Genomic DNA, 12,425 nt, shown 5'->3' with positions numbered 1-12,425 from the left:
CCGGAAGGGGGCGTGGCGCAAGCGTAGAGCCTTGGGCACGGGCCCTGAGTTCGAGGCCCGGGCTTGGCTAAAATATAGACGTGGATGGGTGGGGTGACGTTCGGGTTGGGAGGAGCCGGCCCTCCCCTGGAGGGTGGGTGAGCGGGGGAGGAGGGCAGCGCCCTGGCGGGCGACCGCGGCCCCTCGGCGGTGCTCGAGCCGGCTTGGCCGCGGGAGCGCTCAGGGCTGTGCCGGCACGGTGAGCCTTGGGGAGCTGCGGTGCAGTCTGGCGCGGCGCGGCGCGGTGCGATGGTGGCCGCCATCTTCCCCCCTCCCTGCCCTGAAGCAAGCGCGGCTCGCGGGTGGCTGGACAGAGGCAGCCCGGGCTCGGGTGCAGCGCCTGGAGCTTGGAGAGGGCGCCGCGCCCCCCGCTCCCGGGCCTGGCAGCTGAGAGGACGTGGGGCAAGGGAGAAGCCCGCACAGCGACGCGCCAGGCCCGCTCGCCCCGCCCCATCCCCGGGCCCCGAGTTCTGAGAGCTTCAGGAGCCCCGCCCCTCCCACTGCTCCTGTGGGTGCACAGGCCGCTGCCCGGGCCGGAGCCGGAGGGAGGCGCCCGTCCCCCCAGCCACGGGAGCCGGAGGGAGGCGCCCGTCCCCCCAGCCACGGGGGCCGGAGGGAGGCGCCCGTCCCCCCAGCCACGGGGGCCGGAGGGAGGCGCCCGTCCCCCCAGCCACGGGGGCCGGAGGGAGGCGCCCGTCCCCCCAGCCACGGGGGCCGGAGGGAGGCGCCCGTCCCCCCAGCCACGGGGGCCGGAGGGAGGCGCCCGTCCCCCAGCCACGGCTGCTCCGCCTGGACGGTTAACCACAGCCCCTCCCCTCCCCTCCCCTCCCGCAGGACGAGCTGGCGGCCAAGTCCAGCGCGCGGTGCTACGAGAACTCCCTGCAGCACCGGCTGAAGAACCGCACGTGGCAGACGCTGCTCGTCCTCCTCCCCAGGCTGGGTCAGGTGGGCACCGCCCTGCTCCCGCCTTCTGGGTGACACTGCACAGGGCTCCTCTGTGCACCCCGCCCTCGCGCCGTCCCACAGCGAGGACGCACGCTGTGCTTCGTGCTTGCCGCGGGGCCCCTGGGACGCCCCGGGACACCGGGCGGGGGTCACGGGGCCGGTGGGGTCACGGGGCGCGGCCGCTGGCTCGCGTGGTGTCACCGCCGCGAGCAGCCGCCGAGGACCCAGTTGGGAGATGCGCAGCGATGTAACGCATGGGCTGTGCTCTCGTCAGGACTTCCTGAGCGGAATCGTGGAGCGGGTCCTGCGGGCCGGCTTCGCCCCCGGCCAGGCTTCCGTCAAGTACTCGGTGCAGTGGGTCATCGTCCTGCTGCTCCACAGGTTCCCCCAGTTCCTCCCCAGCTTCTGGGGCTGCTTGTCCTCGGTAAGTCAGGAGAGGCTGCGTTGTTTGGCTCTGGGGGTGCTGGGGGCCGGGTCACTCGAGTAGACGGCGCGGGCTCCCGTCTGCCCAGCCCCCCCACCACCCGGGACAGCGCGTCCTCGCACCCGCCTCCTTGCCTCTCGTGTCCCGCCCTGCCAATCCCCCTCGGCTCCCCCCCTCGGCTCCCCCCCCTCGGCTCCCCCCGTCGGCTCCCCCCTCGGCTCCCCCCCTCGGCTCCCCCCCTCGGCTCCCCCCCCCAGTCCCCCCCCAGCTCCCCCCTCAGCTCCCTGGGGCCACAGCCAGGAGAAGCTCGGGGCTCTCCCACCTCTCCGGTGTGCGAGCGCTGTGTTTGAACTGCTGGGTGCTGGGTGCACCCCGGTTGACTCGAGGGAACGCCCCCTCCAGCTCGCGTGGTTCCCCCAGATCATGGCTGCCCCAAATGGGGGCCGCCTCCGGCCCCCACGTTCCCAGATGCAGCCGGAGCCGCTGCCAGCGGCGTAACCCCCGTCCACGGCTCCTTCAGGGTGAAGAGAAGCCCAGCGCGAGCGTCTGCACCTTCTTGTCTGTTCTGTCTCATTTGGACGTCATCATTGAAAACGTTCCAGAAAAGGTGAGCGTGGCGTGGGCGCGTGCGCCTCGTGTGGCGTGGGATTTTCCTCTCTCCTGGCCGCGGTGAGCACGAGGCAGAGCTGCACGGTGGCCCGGTCCGCCCACCCGCGTGTGGACACGTGTGGACGCGTGTGGAGGTGTGTGGACGCGTGTGGAGGTGTGTGGACGCGTGTGGAGGTGTGTGGACGCGTGTGGAGGTGTGGGGACGTGTGGATGCGTGTGGATGCGTGTGTGACTGTGGACGTGTGGACACGTGTGGACACGTGTGGACGTGCGTGGACGCGTGTGGAGGTGTGTGGACGCGTGTGGAGGTGTGTGGACGCGTGTGGAGGTGTGGGAACGTGTGTGGATGCGTGTGTGACTGTGGACGTGTGGACACGTGTGGACGTGCGTGGACGCATGTGGAGGTGTGTGGACGCGTGTGGAGGTGTGTGGACGCGTGTGGAGGTGTGTGGACGCGCGTGGAGGTGTGTGGACGCGTGTGGTGTGGACGCGTGTGGAGGTGTGTGGACGCGCGTGGAGGTGTGGGAACGTGTGTGGATGCGTGTGGATGCGTGTGACTGTGGACGTGTGGACACGTGTAACGTGTGTGGACATGTGTGACGTGTGTGGATGCGTGTGGGCGCGTGTGATGTGTGGACACATGTGGACGCGTGGGGGACGCGTGTGGACGTGTGTGTGACGTATGTGGATGTGTGGACGCGTGGGGAGGTGGCTGGCGATGGTGCGCGGGCAGTGGGCTTTTGGGCCTCTCCTCCCTGGACTTGGGAGGGCCTGGGCTAAGGGCAGGGCGGCCCCAGGCGCAGAGGTCGGAGCTGGGCGCAGGGCACAGGAGGGCTGGGGAGGGGCAGGGGAGGGGCTGGGGGGGGCCGCGTGCGAGGGGCAGGGGAGGGGCTGGGGGGGAGCCTCGTGCGTGGGGCAGGGGAGGGGCTGGGGAGGGGCCTCCTGCGTGGGGCAGGGGAGGGGCTGGGGGGGAGCCTCGTGCGTGGGGCAGGGGAGGGGCTGGGGAGGGGCCTCCTGCGTGGGGCAGGGGAGGGGCTGGGGGGGAGCCTCGTGCGTGGGGCAGGGGAGGGGCTGGGGAGGGGCCTCCTGCGTGGGGCAGGGGAGGGGCTGGGGGGGGCCTCGTGCGTGGGGCAGGTGGCTCCTTGCTCCGCGTGCAGGCCAGCCTCTTCCTGCCAGAGAGTGGACGGTTAATTGAGGGATGAAAGCCCTGCCGTCTGATTGCACAGATTAAAAGAAATACGCGTGACATGCCGTGCTTGGCTGGGGCAGGGCAGCTGTGGTCCCAGGTGGTCGTCGTTGGTGTCAGGGGTTGTGTTAGGGCACATGGGTGGTTGTTCATGGTGGCAGGGGTCGTGTTTTGGCTCGCGGTCGCGGTGGGTCGTGGAGGCGGTAGGGGTCGTGTTAGGGCTCGCGGTCGCGGGTGGTCGTGGAGGCGGCAGGGGTCGTGTTAGGGCTCACGCGTGGTCGTCATGGCGCCCTCCCCTCTGCAGAAGCCGGTGCTGAAGCAGGCCCTTGCTGTCGCGGTGCGGTGGTGTGTCAGCCACAACTTCAGCGTCCGGCTGCACGCGCTGGTGTCCCTCAAGAAAGTGTGGCAGCTGTGTGGAGCGAGGGCGTGGACGAGCGTGCGCCGTGGACGTCGGTGCTGGAGGGGGGCCTGAGCCAGGCGGAAGCTCGCACGCCGCAGGGTAGGGTGCAGGGTAGGGTGCCGCCGGCCCTCTCCTCCTCCGCAGGGCCGGTTTGCTTCGAGCGGGATCCTCTCGGTGCGGGCGCCCGGCTGGCGGCGGCGCGGCGTGGCCGTCCTCGCGGGCACGGAGCTCTCCGACGGGCGCCGCAGGGTCTCCGAGCTGGTGCGTGTGGCTGCGTCCTCTGCACCGGGCTTGAGCACGGCCTGACCTTGGCTCCGCCCTTCACACGGCGCCAGGCAGACGCCCGCGCAGGCGGCTCGCGGTGGGGGCGCTAGGCTCGCGGAGTCGCTGGCTGTCTGCTTTGTGGATGGCGCCCCGCTCTCCACGTGGGCCCCGCGGGTGGGCCTCCCCGAGGCGGCTGCCCGGGAGGTGGGCAGGGAGCTGGGCTCGATCCACAGAATAAGAAGCACAGTGACAATGGGAGCGCGCATGGAGGTTGGGCTGGGCCTGAGTCTAGGGTGACCTTGCACTTGCGTGGATGGGCGATGGCGTCCCCCCGCCGGCCGGGAGCCGCTTCCCTGTGCCGCCTCACCCGCTCTCCGTCCCTCGGCGCAGGAACGCCAGCAGGAACTGGCAGCGCGTCAGGAGCACTTCTTCTTTGCACGGTTCCACCCGCTGGAGGACTACTGTCTGGAGGTAGGCAGACCCCCCCTCCCCTCCGCTTCCCTCCTCGCACCCCCCCGCTTCCCTCCTCGCACCCCCCCCCCCGCTTCCCTCCTCACCCCCCCCCCCCCCAAACACTGCAGAGCCTTCGCTGGTCGGTCAGTTGCACGGGATGGCGGCTTCCTGTAGGCCAAAAGTTGGCCATGGTTTTCGCTTTGTCCTGGCAGCGTGTGGCTCGGAGCCCCGGAAGGGAATGTTTAACTCTGAACAGAAACCCCAGCAGGTTTCTAAAAGAACGACAACAGTTTATTGTCAACGAGAACAGAACGGCCCGCTCTGTGGCTAATGGCACACGTTAGGATCTGGGTGACAAAAATGGTGCAGCCAGTGACGCGCTCCTCAGTTTACCGCCGTGCTTGTATGGTCTCGAGAACCGCCATGTTTACTGCAGGGGACGTAAGCTGACCCCGCGTGCAGCTACTGACGTTCGCACGCCGCCTGGCGCCTCCGGCCCTCTCCAGTCACCCTGCGCCGTCTCTGACGTGGGCTTTTGGCCCAGAACTTTCCCTAGGAGAGCGGGCGAGAAGCGGGGCTGGGGCACTGCTGCTCGCCGCCACGGTGTGGCAGTGTAGCCGCCCTGGGCTCAGTGCACACCCACACCTGGGGTGGGGTGTGTGTGCATGGAGCGGGGGGGACACACGCACACACACGAAGCTCACCCGGGTCACAGTTAGCTGCGGAAGTGAGCGAGAGGCTGCGTGTGAGTCTGTGTGAGGGTGGTGAGGAGGCGGCCTCAGGAGCCTGCGTGTCGGTGCTCGTGGGTGTGCTGCACGCCTGTGGGGTGCGTTGTGTAGACCCTGGGGGCCCCCTCGGCCCTCCGAGCTGACGAGGAGTGGGCGGGGTGCTGGGCACCGCGCTCACGTGGCCGCGCCTCCCCGCAGAGCGTCTTTCACAGCCTGCCGCGGCTGGCGGGCCTGGCGGAGGAGGAGTGGCTGCCCCTCGCCAAGTTCCGCAGCTTCACACCGACCTGCCCGACGCCGCCGACGCCCGGTGGTACGGGCTCCAGCGCGCTCCAGCGACCTCCCCCCCGGGGACTGCCGGCCTCCGCGGGGCGCAGGTGAGCCCGGCCCCATGCCACCCCGCGGCCTAGAGGAAGGGCAGGAGGCCGCGCGGGCCTCCCGGCGCCCGCCCCCGCCCCCAGCAGCCTTTACCCCCGCAGCCCCGCTCCTCGAGCGATGTCACATCCGCGCAAGGGCGCGGAAGGCCTGCGTGGCCTTAGAGGAGCGGGCGGCACTCGCCACTGCCGCGTTCATTCGGATGGGGTCTTGGTGTTCAGCCTGGCCACACTGGCGCTGGGGTGTCGGGATTACGGGGCCAGCTTGAGCCGGGGCCTCCCGGTCTCGGCCCCCGACGACGCTGTCTGCTCTGTAGATCAGCGCCCCCCACCCCCCACCATCTGCATCTCGATCTCTGGGCCTCCGGGAAAGGGGCGGGGGGCGTGTCACAGAGACCCGCCTGGCCACACATGTGTCGTGTGTTCCCTAGACTCGCGCACCTCATCTGATGAGGTTAGACAGATTTTATTCATGTTTACCAGAACCCATTCATAAGCATTCTATTCTGATGTAGCAGTCCTTGCAGGTTCTGCATTATTTTATTTACCTCCAAGAAAAGCATCTTTACCAACTCGATGCACCCTGCTTCCGAGTGCTCACTCACGGAGCTGCTCAACCGCGAAAACGCATTTGCTGCTTACGTGACGTGACATAGTGTGCTGGCTAGGAGAGCCGACTTTGGAAATTAAAAATGACACGCTGGAACCCAAGCAAGGCTCTTCGGAATTCACTTAAATAACTCACTTTGAGTTGGGCATGTCTGTAATCTCAGACTGGAGACAGAGATTGGGAGGCCGGTGTAGGCAAAAACACCAGACCTGGAGTTGTGGTTTCAGGTGGCAGAACACCCGCCCAGCAGGCACGGGGCCGAGTTCGAGCGCCAGTACTTCTCCCCCCCAAAGTCACCTTGTCTGAGCCATTATAAGGTCCACATGCCGGCTCCGCTTTCTCTCCCCTCCAGGCTCTCCGGTGGACGACACGGACGGCTGGGCGGAGGGGGCCAATGTGCAGAAGGAAGATCATTCCGTGGAGACTCGGCGCCTTGGACGCAGAGCTGGAGGTGGAGGCCCAGGACCGAGCGGCCCGGCTCGGAAGGCCGTGGGCAGACTCGGCGTAGTGGCCTCGCTCCTCGACAAGCCCACCAACTTAGGAGGTGAAGTGCTAGGCCCCGGCCAGCTGCTTGACTTTCTACTGGGAAATCCTCCCCACCCCCACCTCACGCCCACGCCCTGCCCTGGGGGGGGGGGCCCTGATGACGGGCGGCTGTCGTGCGCAGGGCTGTGCCGGACCTGCGAGGTGTTCGGGGCTGCGCGCTGGTGGTGGGCAGCCTCCAGTGCGTCCACGACCCGCAGTTCCAGCACCTCAGCGTCTCCGCAGAGCAGTGGCTTGCCGCTCTGGAGGTGGGTAGGAGCCGGGGACGTCACCGCGCTCGGCGTGGGGTGCCGTCTGTGTGGCCTGGCCTTGGGGCATAGCTTGAGAAGAGCCTCGCTGGTACTGGGACTCGAGCTCGGATCTCGAGCTCGCCCGGCCTCCTGCTTGGCTGGTGCTCACCTGCGCGCTCCTCCGGCCGAGCCTCTCCTCGGTTATTCTGGAGATGGAACGTGTTTCGGTTTTTCCGTCTGGGCCGGCCTTGAGCTGTCGTTCTCCCGATCTCCTGCGGACCCAGGATTGCAGGAATGAGCTGCCGCCACCTGGCTGAGTCCGCCCTTGGCAAGTTGAAAATGATACTTAACTCCAGGGCCCGCGGAGTGGCTCAAGGGTCACCTGCCGACCAAGCGCTGCTCCCCAGGGGCAAAGCCAGCACTGCCCCGAAGGACAGTTCCACGTTGTTCTCAAGTTCCTTTATCGCGTGGCTCTTGTAATTTAGAAATTATCAATCATGTACCTTTTAAAAAAACGAACAGTAAAATGTGTTCTGCTATACCTCCCTTTTTATTTAGCAGTAACTCAGATTTTTGACACTGAGGAAGTTCTTTAGGATAGCATTTCGTTCTTGCTTAGCAAGTTTAGTTTTGTTGCAGGGCTGGCACGGAAGGGTTAATTGATGTGCCCCTCCTTGTACACGAACGCCCAGGTGAAACCCGCACAGCTGGCTGAGTACCTGCAGCAGAAGAAAGCAGAAGGCTACACCATCGTCGGGTGGAGCAGACGGCCAAGAGCTCCGAGCTGGACCAGTACTGCTTCCCGGAGAAGTCGCTGCTCCTGTTAGGGTGAGGCGTCCCCGGGCCCCCCCGGCTCTCCCCACGTGACAGCCAGGCCTGTCCCTTCCCAACTCAGCCGCTGCTTCCTTACAGCCTTCCAGGAAGGGGAGGGGGAGAGGCGGGGAGGGGGAAGGCAAGACTCGGGCCTGTGCTGCGGGGGACTGACGGCTGCTTCCTCCACAGGAACGAGCGGGAAGGGATCCCGGCCAGGCTGCTCCAGCAGCTGGACGCCTGCGTGGAGATCCCGCAGCAGGGCGTGGTCCGCTCCTGAACGTGCACGTGAGCGCGCGCTGCTGATTTGGGAGTACACGCGGCAGTGGGCTAGGCCTGCCGCGCGCCCCGCCCTCCGCGGAGCAGAGCCCCACGAGCTGAGCGCCATCCCCAAATGGGCTGGGAGGACTGAATAAGCCGTCTTGTGCCTTAATTTACCCATGCCCAGTCCTGGGCTTGAACTCGGGGCCTGGGGGCTCAAGGCTAGCCCTCTACCACTTGAGCCTCAGCCCTACTTCCGGCTTATTTGGTGATTACCTCTCAGGCGTTCTCAGGCGTTACCTCCAGGCTGGCTTTGAACCTCAGTCCTTTCTCAGCCTCCTGAGTAGCTTGCAGGTATAAACTGCTGTGCCTACCTTTCAGTAAACGCTTTTACCTAACCTGGAATGCCTTTTTAGGAGAAATTTCAAGTACTTTAAATAAACATATATTTTTTTTAAGTTACATCATTCTAGTTTTGGGCAGACAGCTTTTACCCTGAGCGCCCATACCTGCCTTGAAGCAACCAACCGACGGGCAGCAGGGAGGTGGGGACGGGGCCCGGCCTCTGGGGCTGCGGTCTGGTCACACGCGCAGCGAGGTGCTGTGCAAGCTGTTACACCTGTGATTCTACCCGCAACCCAAAGGACTGGAAACTGCTCCAACCGTGAGAGCCAGGCGTGCGGGTCAGTGAGGCCATTGTAGGGAGGGGTAGCAAAGGACTGGGGTGTCTCAAGACCACCACAGGGATCAGTTGCTATTTTAGGGGAACCACTGGGGACGGATAGGAAAATCCAGTGGCACCCGTGGTATTCTAATGGTGACACCGCCTCGCCCACTTCCTCTACGCGTGTAAGAATTCTAATGGCAGCAAACAGTTTCCTTCCCCCTCCAGCTCCTCTCTCTGCACCGCGCGTGGCCCTCGGCTCACCCTGCCTTCTTCCTTGGTCCCCAGGAGCCTTGCTAGGTAGACTCCCCGAGGAGGGGCTGCGCGTGCTCTGCCGCTGGGTCACTGCAGCCCCTCCGCACACGGGGCGGGGGGCGGGCGCCGCACATCTGACCCCAATCCTGCGCCACTGCGTCGGTTAAGCGGGAGCTCCACCGAGCACACGTGACAACCTAGTGTCTAATGTGACAACTGCAAAGACGTGCCTACTTCTTGGCTCCTGTTCCAGAAAAGGAAATTGGCAATGTGTTTTTATAATAGGCTTTACTTTTTTTCTCAAAATCAATTTCTTTGTAGATGAAGGTTAAGCCTATTTGTGGTCCTTCAGTTCTTCATCGTTTGAAAGACGTGGCTGCTCCTGGTCACCCTGGTTCCTGAGTGCTCTCTATACACAGGTTGCAGCGCCGGGCAAACCCCAATTCATGCCGTCCTGGACGCCGCACAGCAGCGTTGAATGAGCAGGAAGAATCGCTTCAATCCTTGCAGAAAGTTCAAGAACAGCCTAGGAATTTGCAGTTGATTTGAAGGCTCAAATTCACCTGCTTCAAATTTTTCCTTAAACTTCAAGTAGTCTCTTCTTATATCAAAGTATTTGATCTGTTGAGATAAAAGGCCTGACATCAGGGTAAGCCAGGAGGCCTAGATGAGCAAAGGCACAAACTTAAATTCTCGGGTGTGAATTGTGCACACACAGCAGTGTTGGTAGTGTGTTAGTGCGGGGAGCCTGGATGCAGAGGGCGGCTGAAAGGCGCGCGGAGCCGCAGCCCTGTGTCTGGAGGGCCTGGAACGCCAGGGGCCAGACTCGTGCACACGGGGCCTGCAAGCCAAGTCCACAGAGCGCTCGGACGGGGAAGCCGACGGCAGAGCCACACCCACCCACACCCGGCGTTGTTCAAGTTCAACACGCCTTGAAACTCATCGCCCACACATTTCTAGCATCTGCCCCATCCAGAGCCCACACACTTGGGAGGACAGACAGATCATCTTTGGTATCCATGGGTACAAGATTCCAGAAAACTGCCATCGAGGAAAACCCCTGAAGTTCTGCTGCACAGCTCAGCCCTCCACAACCACTCGAGTTTACCTACACCATTCACACAGACAGGCCCAGCACCTACAGCTTGACAGCCTGCGTGCTGTAGCCAGCACTGCTGTCCGCCGTGACTGCTGCGCCGCATTAATACCGCTCACCGGAATCTAGCTCTTATTTCGTGTTCTTTATTTTGAATACTGCAGGCGCTGGGCTCATTTTTCCACAATGCCACCCAACTTCTAGAGGAAACATGGCACCTTCTTTTTTTTTTTTGGCCAGTCCTGGGGCTTGGACTCAGGGCCTGAGCACTGTCCCTGGCTTCTTCTTGCTCAAGGCTAGCACTCTGCCACTTGAGCCACAGCGCCACTTCTGGCTGTTTTCTGTATATGTGGTGCTGGGGAATCGAACCCAGGGCCTCGTGTATACGAGGCAAGCACTCTTGCCACTAGGCCATATCCCAGCCCAAACATGGCACCTTTCACTGGATCTCAACACAAGTCACCTTCACTTCTACCCTGTTCTGGAGGCGCCTGTCTGTGAGGCAGGTTTCCCCCAAAAGGAAGGGCAGGGAAATGCTCAGTGGGTCACACAATTTCAACACAAGTGTTGACAACTGCTTCCATACCATATTTGCAGTCAACTCATGGTAAAACCATAATATTAAAGACTTGGTTTGATTTTTACTTATATTCTTTTTCCATAGGGAACTGGAGGGGGAAAAAGGGATAGCATAACTTCATATAAAACCTGAAAAGCAGGGCTGGGGATACGCCTAGTGGCAAGAGTGCTTGCCTCCTATACATGAGGCCCTGGGTTCAATTCCCCAGCACCACATATACAGAAAATGGCCAGAGGGGGCGCTGTGGCTCAAGTGGCAGAGTGCTAGCCTTGAGCAAAAAGAAGCCAGGGACAGTGCTCAGGCCCTGAGTCCAAGCCCCAGGACTGGCCAAAAAAAAAAAAAAAAAAAACCTGAAAAGCAGCCAATCAAAGCCAAGGAAAACGTGTGCTAGCGGCAGCACGGCCCAGCGCCGAAGCGCAAGGAGGTACAGCCTGCTGCGCTGCACCGCGGGATGCGAGTTTATAACGCCTGTCACTCCTCAGGCTCCCGTGTTTAGCTACTCGAGGAGGTCTGGAGACAAGGCCCGGGCCGCTGGGGTGCCAGGCGGCGGGAAGTGGCTGCGATCGGCGCTCTTCCCACCTGCCCGCTTGAATTTCTGCTGGTACTGGGGCTTGGATTCAGGGTCTCACACTTGCTCTGCATTGCTCCCTTGGCCTCTTGAGCTGCACCTCTGGCCTTGCTTTTTGCTAGTCATTTCCTTCAGTAAGAATGACACGCTCGTAGAGGCTCTCAGGCACACTCATAGAGGGGCAGCCTGAACACCACTGACTTGCAGAATGAGATGAACCACTATGAAATCCAGTCTTTAACTTGGTGGAACACAGGATCTGGAGTCCACTTCCAGACTGGCCAGTATGAACTTTCTTTCTACACGCTCTGCTTTGCCGGGAGGCTGTCACAACAGTGCTCCCTCTAAAATGTACCAGAGCTCCGTCCTTGCCTAGATCCGGTAAGGCCGGGTGAGAGGCCCTCAGCCCCTCTGCACTGTGGTCTCCCTGGTACAACCTATTCATAAATCCCAGTGGTCCTGGGCCAGCAGGCTAGGACAGCTGCCACCTGAAGGCACACGCCACGTTCTCCTCCTCGTGGCAAGTGAACAGATGCTAGCGTGTCCTGTGGCATCTCTCAGTGCCTAGCAGACAACTCCACAGGTCCTTCCAACACTGCAGTCCTGGCCTGTCCAGAACTCCAGCCCTCAGGCAGGCCTCTCCACCTCCTAAACCTGATCCACTAGCAGCTACACCCCTGGCTGGCTTCAGCCCGCAGACTGCACCGGTCCTGTCCCCTCTTACTTGGATTACCGTTCACACAGACAGCACTACCAGAGACCTACGCTTGAGTCCCTTCAGTGGTTCATCTTGGTCGATGGTTTTGTCTATCTGAGGCCTGGCTCCTAGGGCGAAACTAGAACCAGGGGGGCCTCCCGGGACTAAACGCAAACGAGGGTGGTGGAGCCTAGTGCCCGGTATTACACAGCACGCACCGGGTGCGGGTGGGAGAAGGACGGGAGTGTGGGACGGTGTGGGAGGTGGTCTGAGGAGGGGCGTGGGGGCGCTAGGGGGTGCGAGGCGTGTTGAGCGTGAGGACGGGGGTGCGGGGAGGTGTGGGGGGGTGTCGGGAGGTGTGGGCGGGGGGCGCGGGGGGAGGGTCACGGACGTGGGGGGGCCCTCGGGAGACGGCCGGCCGCCGTCACCACGCCCAGCCCTCCCGCCCTCGGCCCCCCCCCGCCCGGCCCCCCCCCCCCAGGACGTACCCACTGCGCGGGGCAGCTGTCCTCGAAGGAGCTCCGGAGCGCCCGGCAGCGGGCCGCGTCCTCGGCGTTCTCGTCCAGGCAGCGCCAGTAGCGGTCGCGCGCGCCCCAGCACACCTGCCTCTCCCTCCTGGTCGGGGCCGCCATGCCCGCGGGGGCGCGCCCGGCTCACGCTCCGCCCCGGCCCCGAGCCCGCAGCGCGCACGT

At 63.6% G+C, this 12,425-nt stretch overlaps 2 protein-coding genes across 2 annotated transcripts in view; one reads left to right on the top strand and one right to left on the bottom strand.

The window, feature by feature from the left end:
- The window catches only part of Tarbp1 (TAR (HIV-1) RNA binding protein 1), a 35,932-nt gene extending 27,904 nt beyond the window's left edge, over positions 1 to 8,028 (top strand). Inside the window, 20 exon segments of the mRNA XM_048367997.1 lie at positions 874 to 984; positions 1,259 to 1,408; positions 1,929 to 2,015; positions 3,508 to 3,616; positions 3,619 to 3,687; positions 3,690 to 3,702; positions 4,258 to 4,280; positions 4,283 to 4,338; positions 5,247 to 5,324; positions 5,327 to 5,364; positions 6,347 to 6,434; positions 6,436 to 6,514; positions 6,517 to 6,573; positions 6,697 to 6,729; positions 6,732 to 6,820; positions 7,495 to 7,558; positions 7,561 to 7,630; positions 7,805 to 7,884; positions 7,887 to 7,904; positions 7,907 to 8,028. Of these exon segments, the coding sequence (XP_048223954.1) occupies positions 874 to 984; positions 1,259 to 1,408; positions 1,929 to 2,015; positions 3,508 to 3,616; positions 3,619 to 3,687; positions 3,690 to 3,702; positions 4,258 to 4,280; positions 4,283 to 4,338; positions 5,247 to 5,324; positions 5,327 to 5,364; positions 6,347 to 6,434; positions 6,436 to 6,514; positions 6,517 to 6,573; positions 6,697 to 6,729; positions 6,732 to 6,820; positions 7,495 to 7,558; positions 7,561 to 7,630; positions 7,805 to 7,884; positions 7,887 to 7,904; positions 7,907 to 8,028 (1,434 nt within the window).
- A 1,035-nt stretch (positions 8,029 to 9,063) lies between these two features.
- LOC125367112 (cytochrome c oxidase assembly factor 6 homolog) lies at positions 9,064 to 12,425 on the bottom strand. The gene is made up of 2 exons (XM_048367726.1): positions 12,222 to 12,425; positions 9,064 to 9,413 (listed from the first exon to the last, which is right to left on the bottom strand). The coding sequence occupies exons 1-2, from the start codon at positions 12,363 to 12,365 to the stop codon at positions 9,237 to 9,239; spliced, it is 321 nt and encodes a 106-aa protein (XP_048223683.1). The 5' UTR covers positions 12,366 to 12,425; the 3' UTR covers positions 9,064 to 9,236.

The sequence above is a fragment of the Perognathus longimembris genome, chromosome 18 (genome assembly GCF_023159225.1).
Source record: "Perognathus longimembris pacificus isolate PPM17 chromosome 18, ASM2315922v1, whole genome shotgun sequence".
NCBI lineage: Eukaryota > Metazoa > Chordata > Mammalia > Rodentia > Heteromyidae > Perognathus > Perognathus longimembris.
This window is presented reverse-complemented; position numbering and strand designations above follow the sequence as displayed.

What these genes read in the sequence shown, in the direction of transcription:
- LOC125367112 (XM_048367726.1), bottom strand. Translation starts at nt 12,365, where the DNA reads ATGGCGGCCCCGACCAGGAGGGAGAGGCAGGTGTGCTGGGGCGCGCGC. An exon ending in ACAGCTGCCCCGCGCAGTGG is followed by an intron (nt 9,414 to 12,221) that starts GTACGTCCTGGG and finishes TTATCTCAACAG; the next exon opens with ATCAAATACTTTGATATAAG.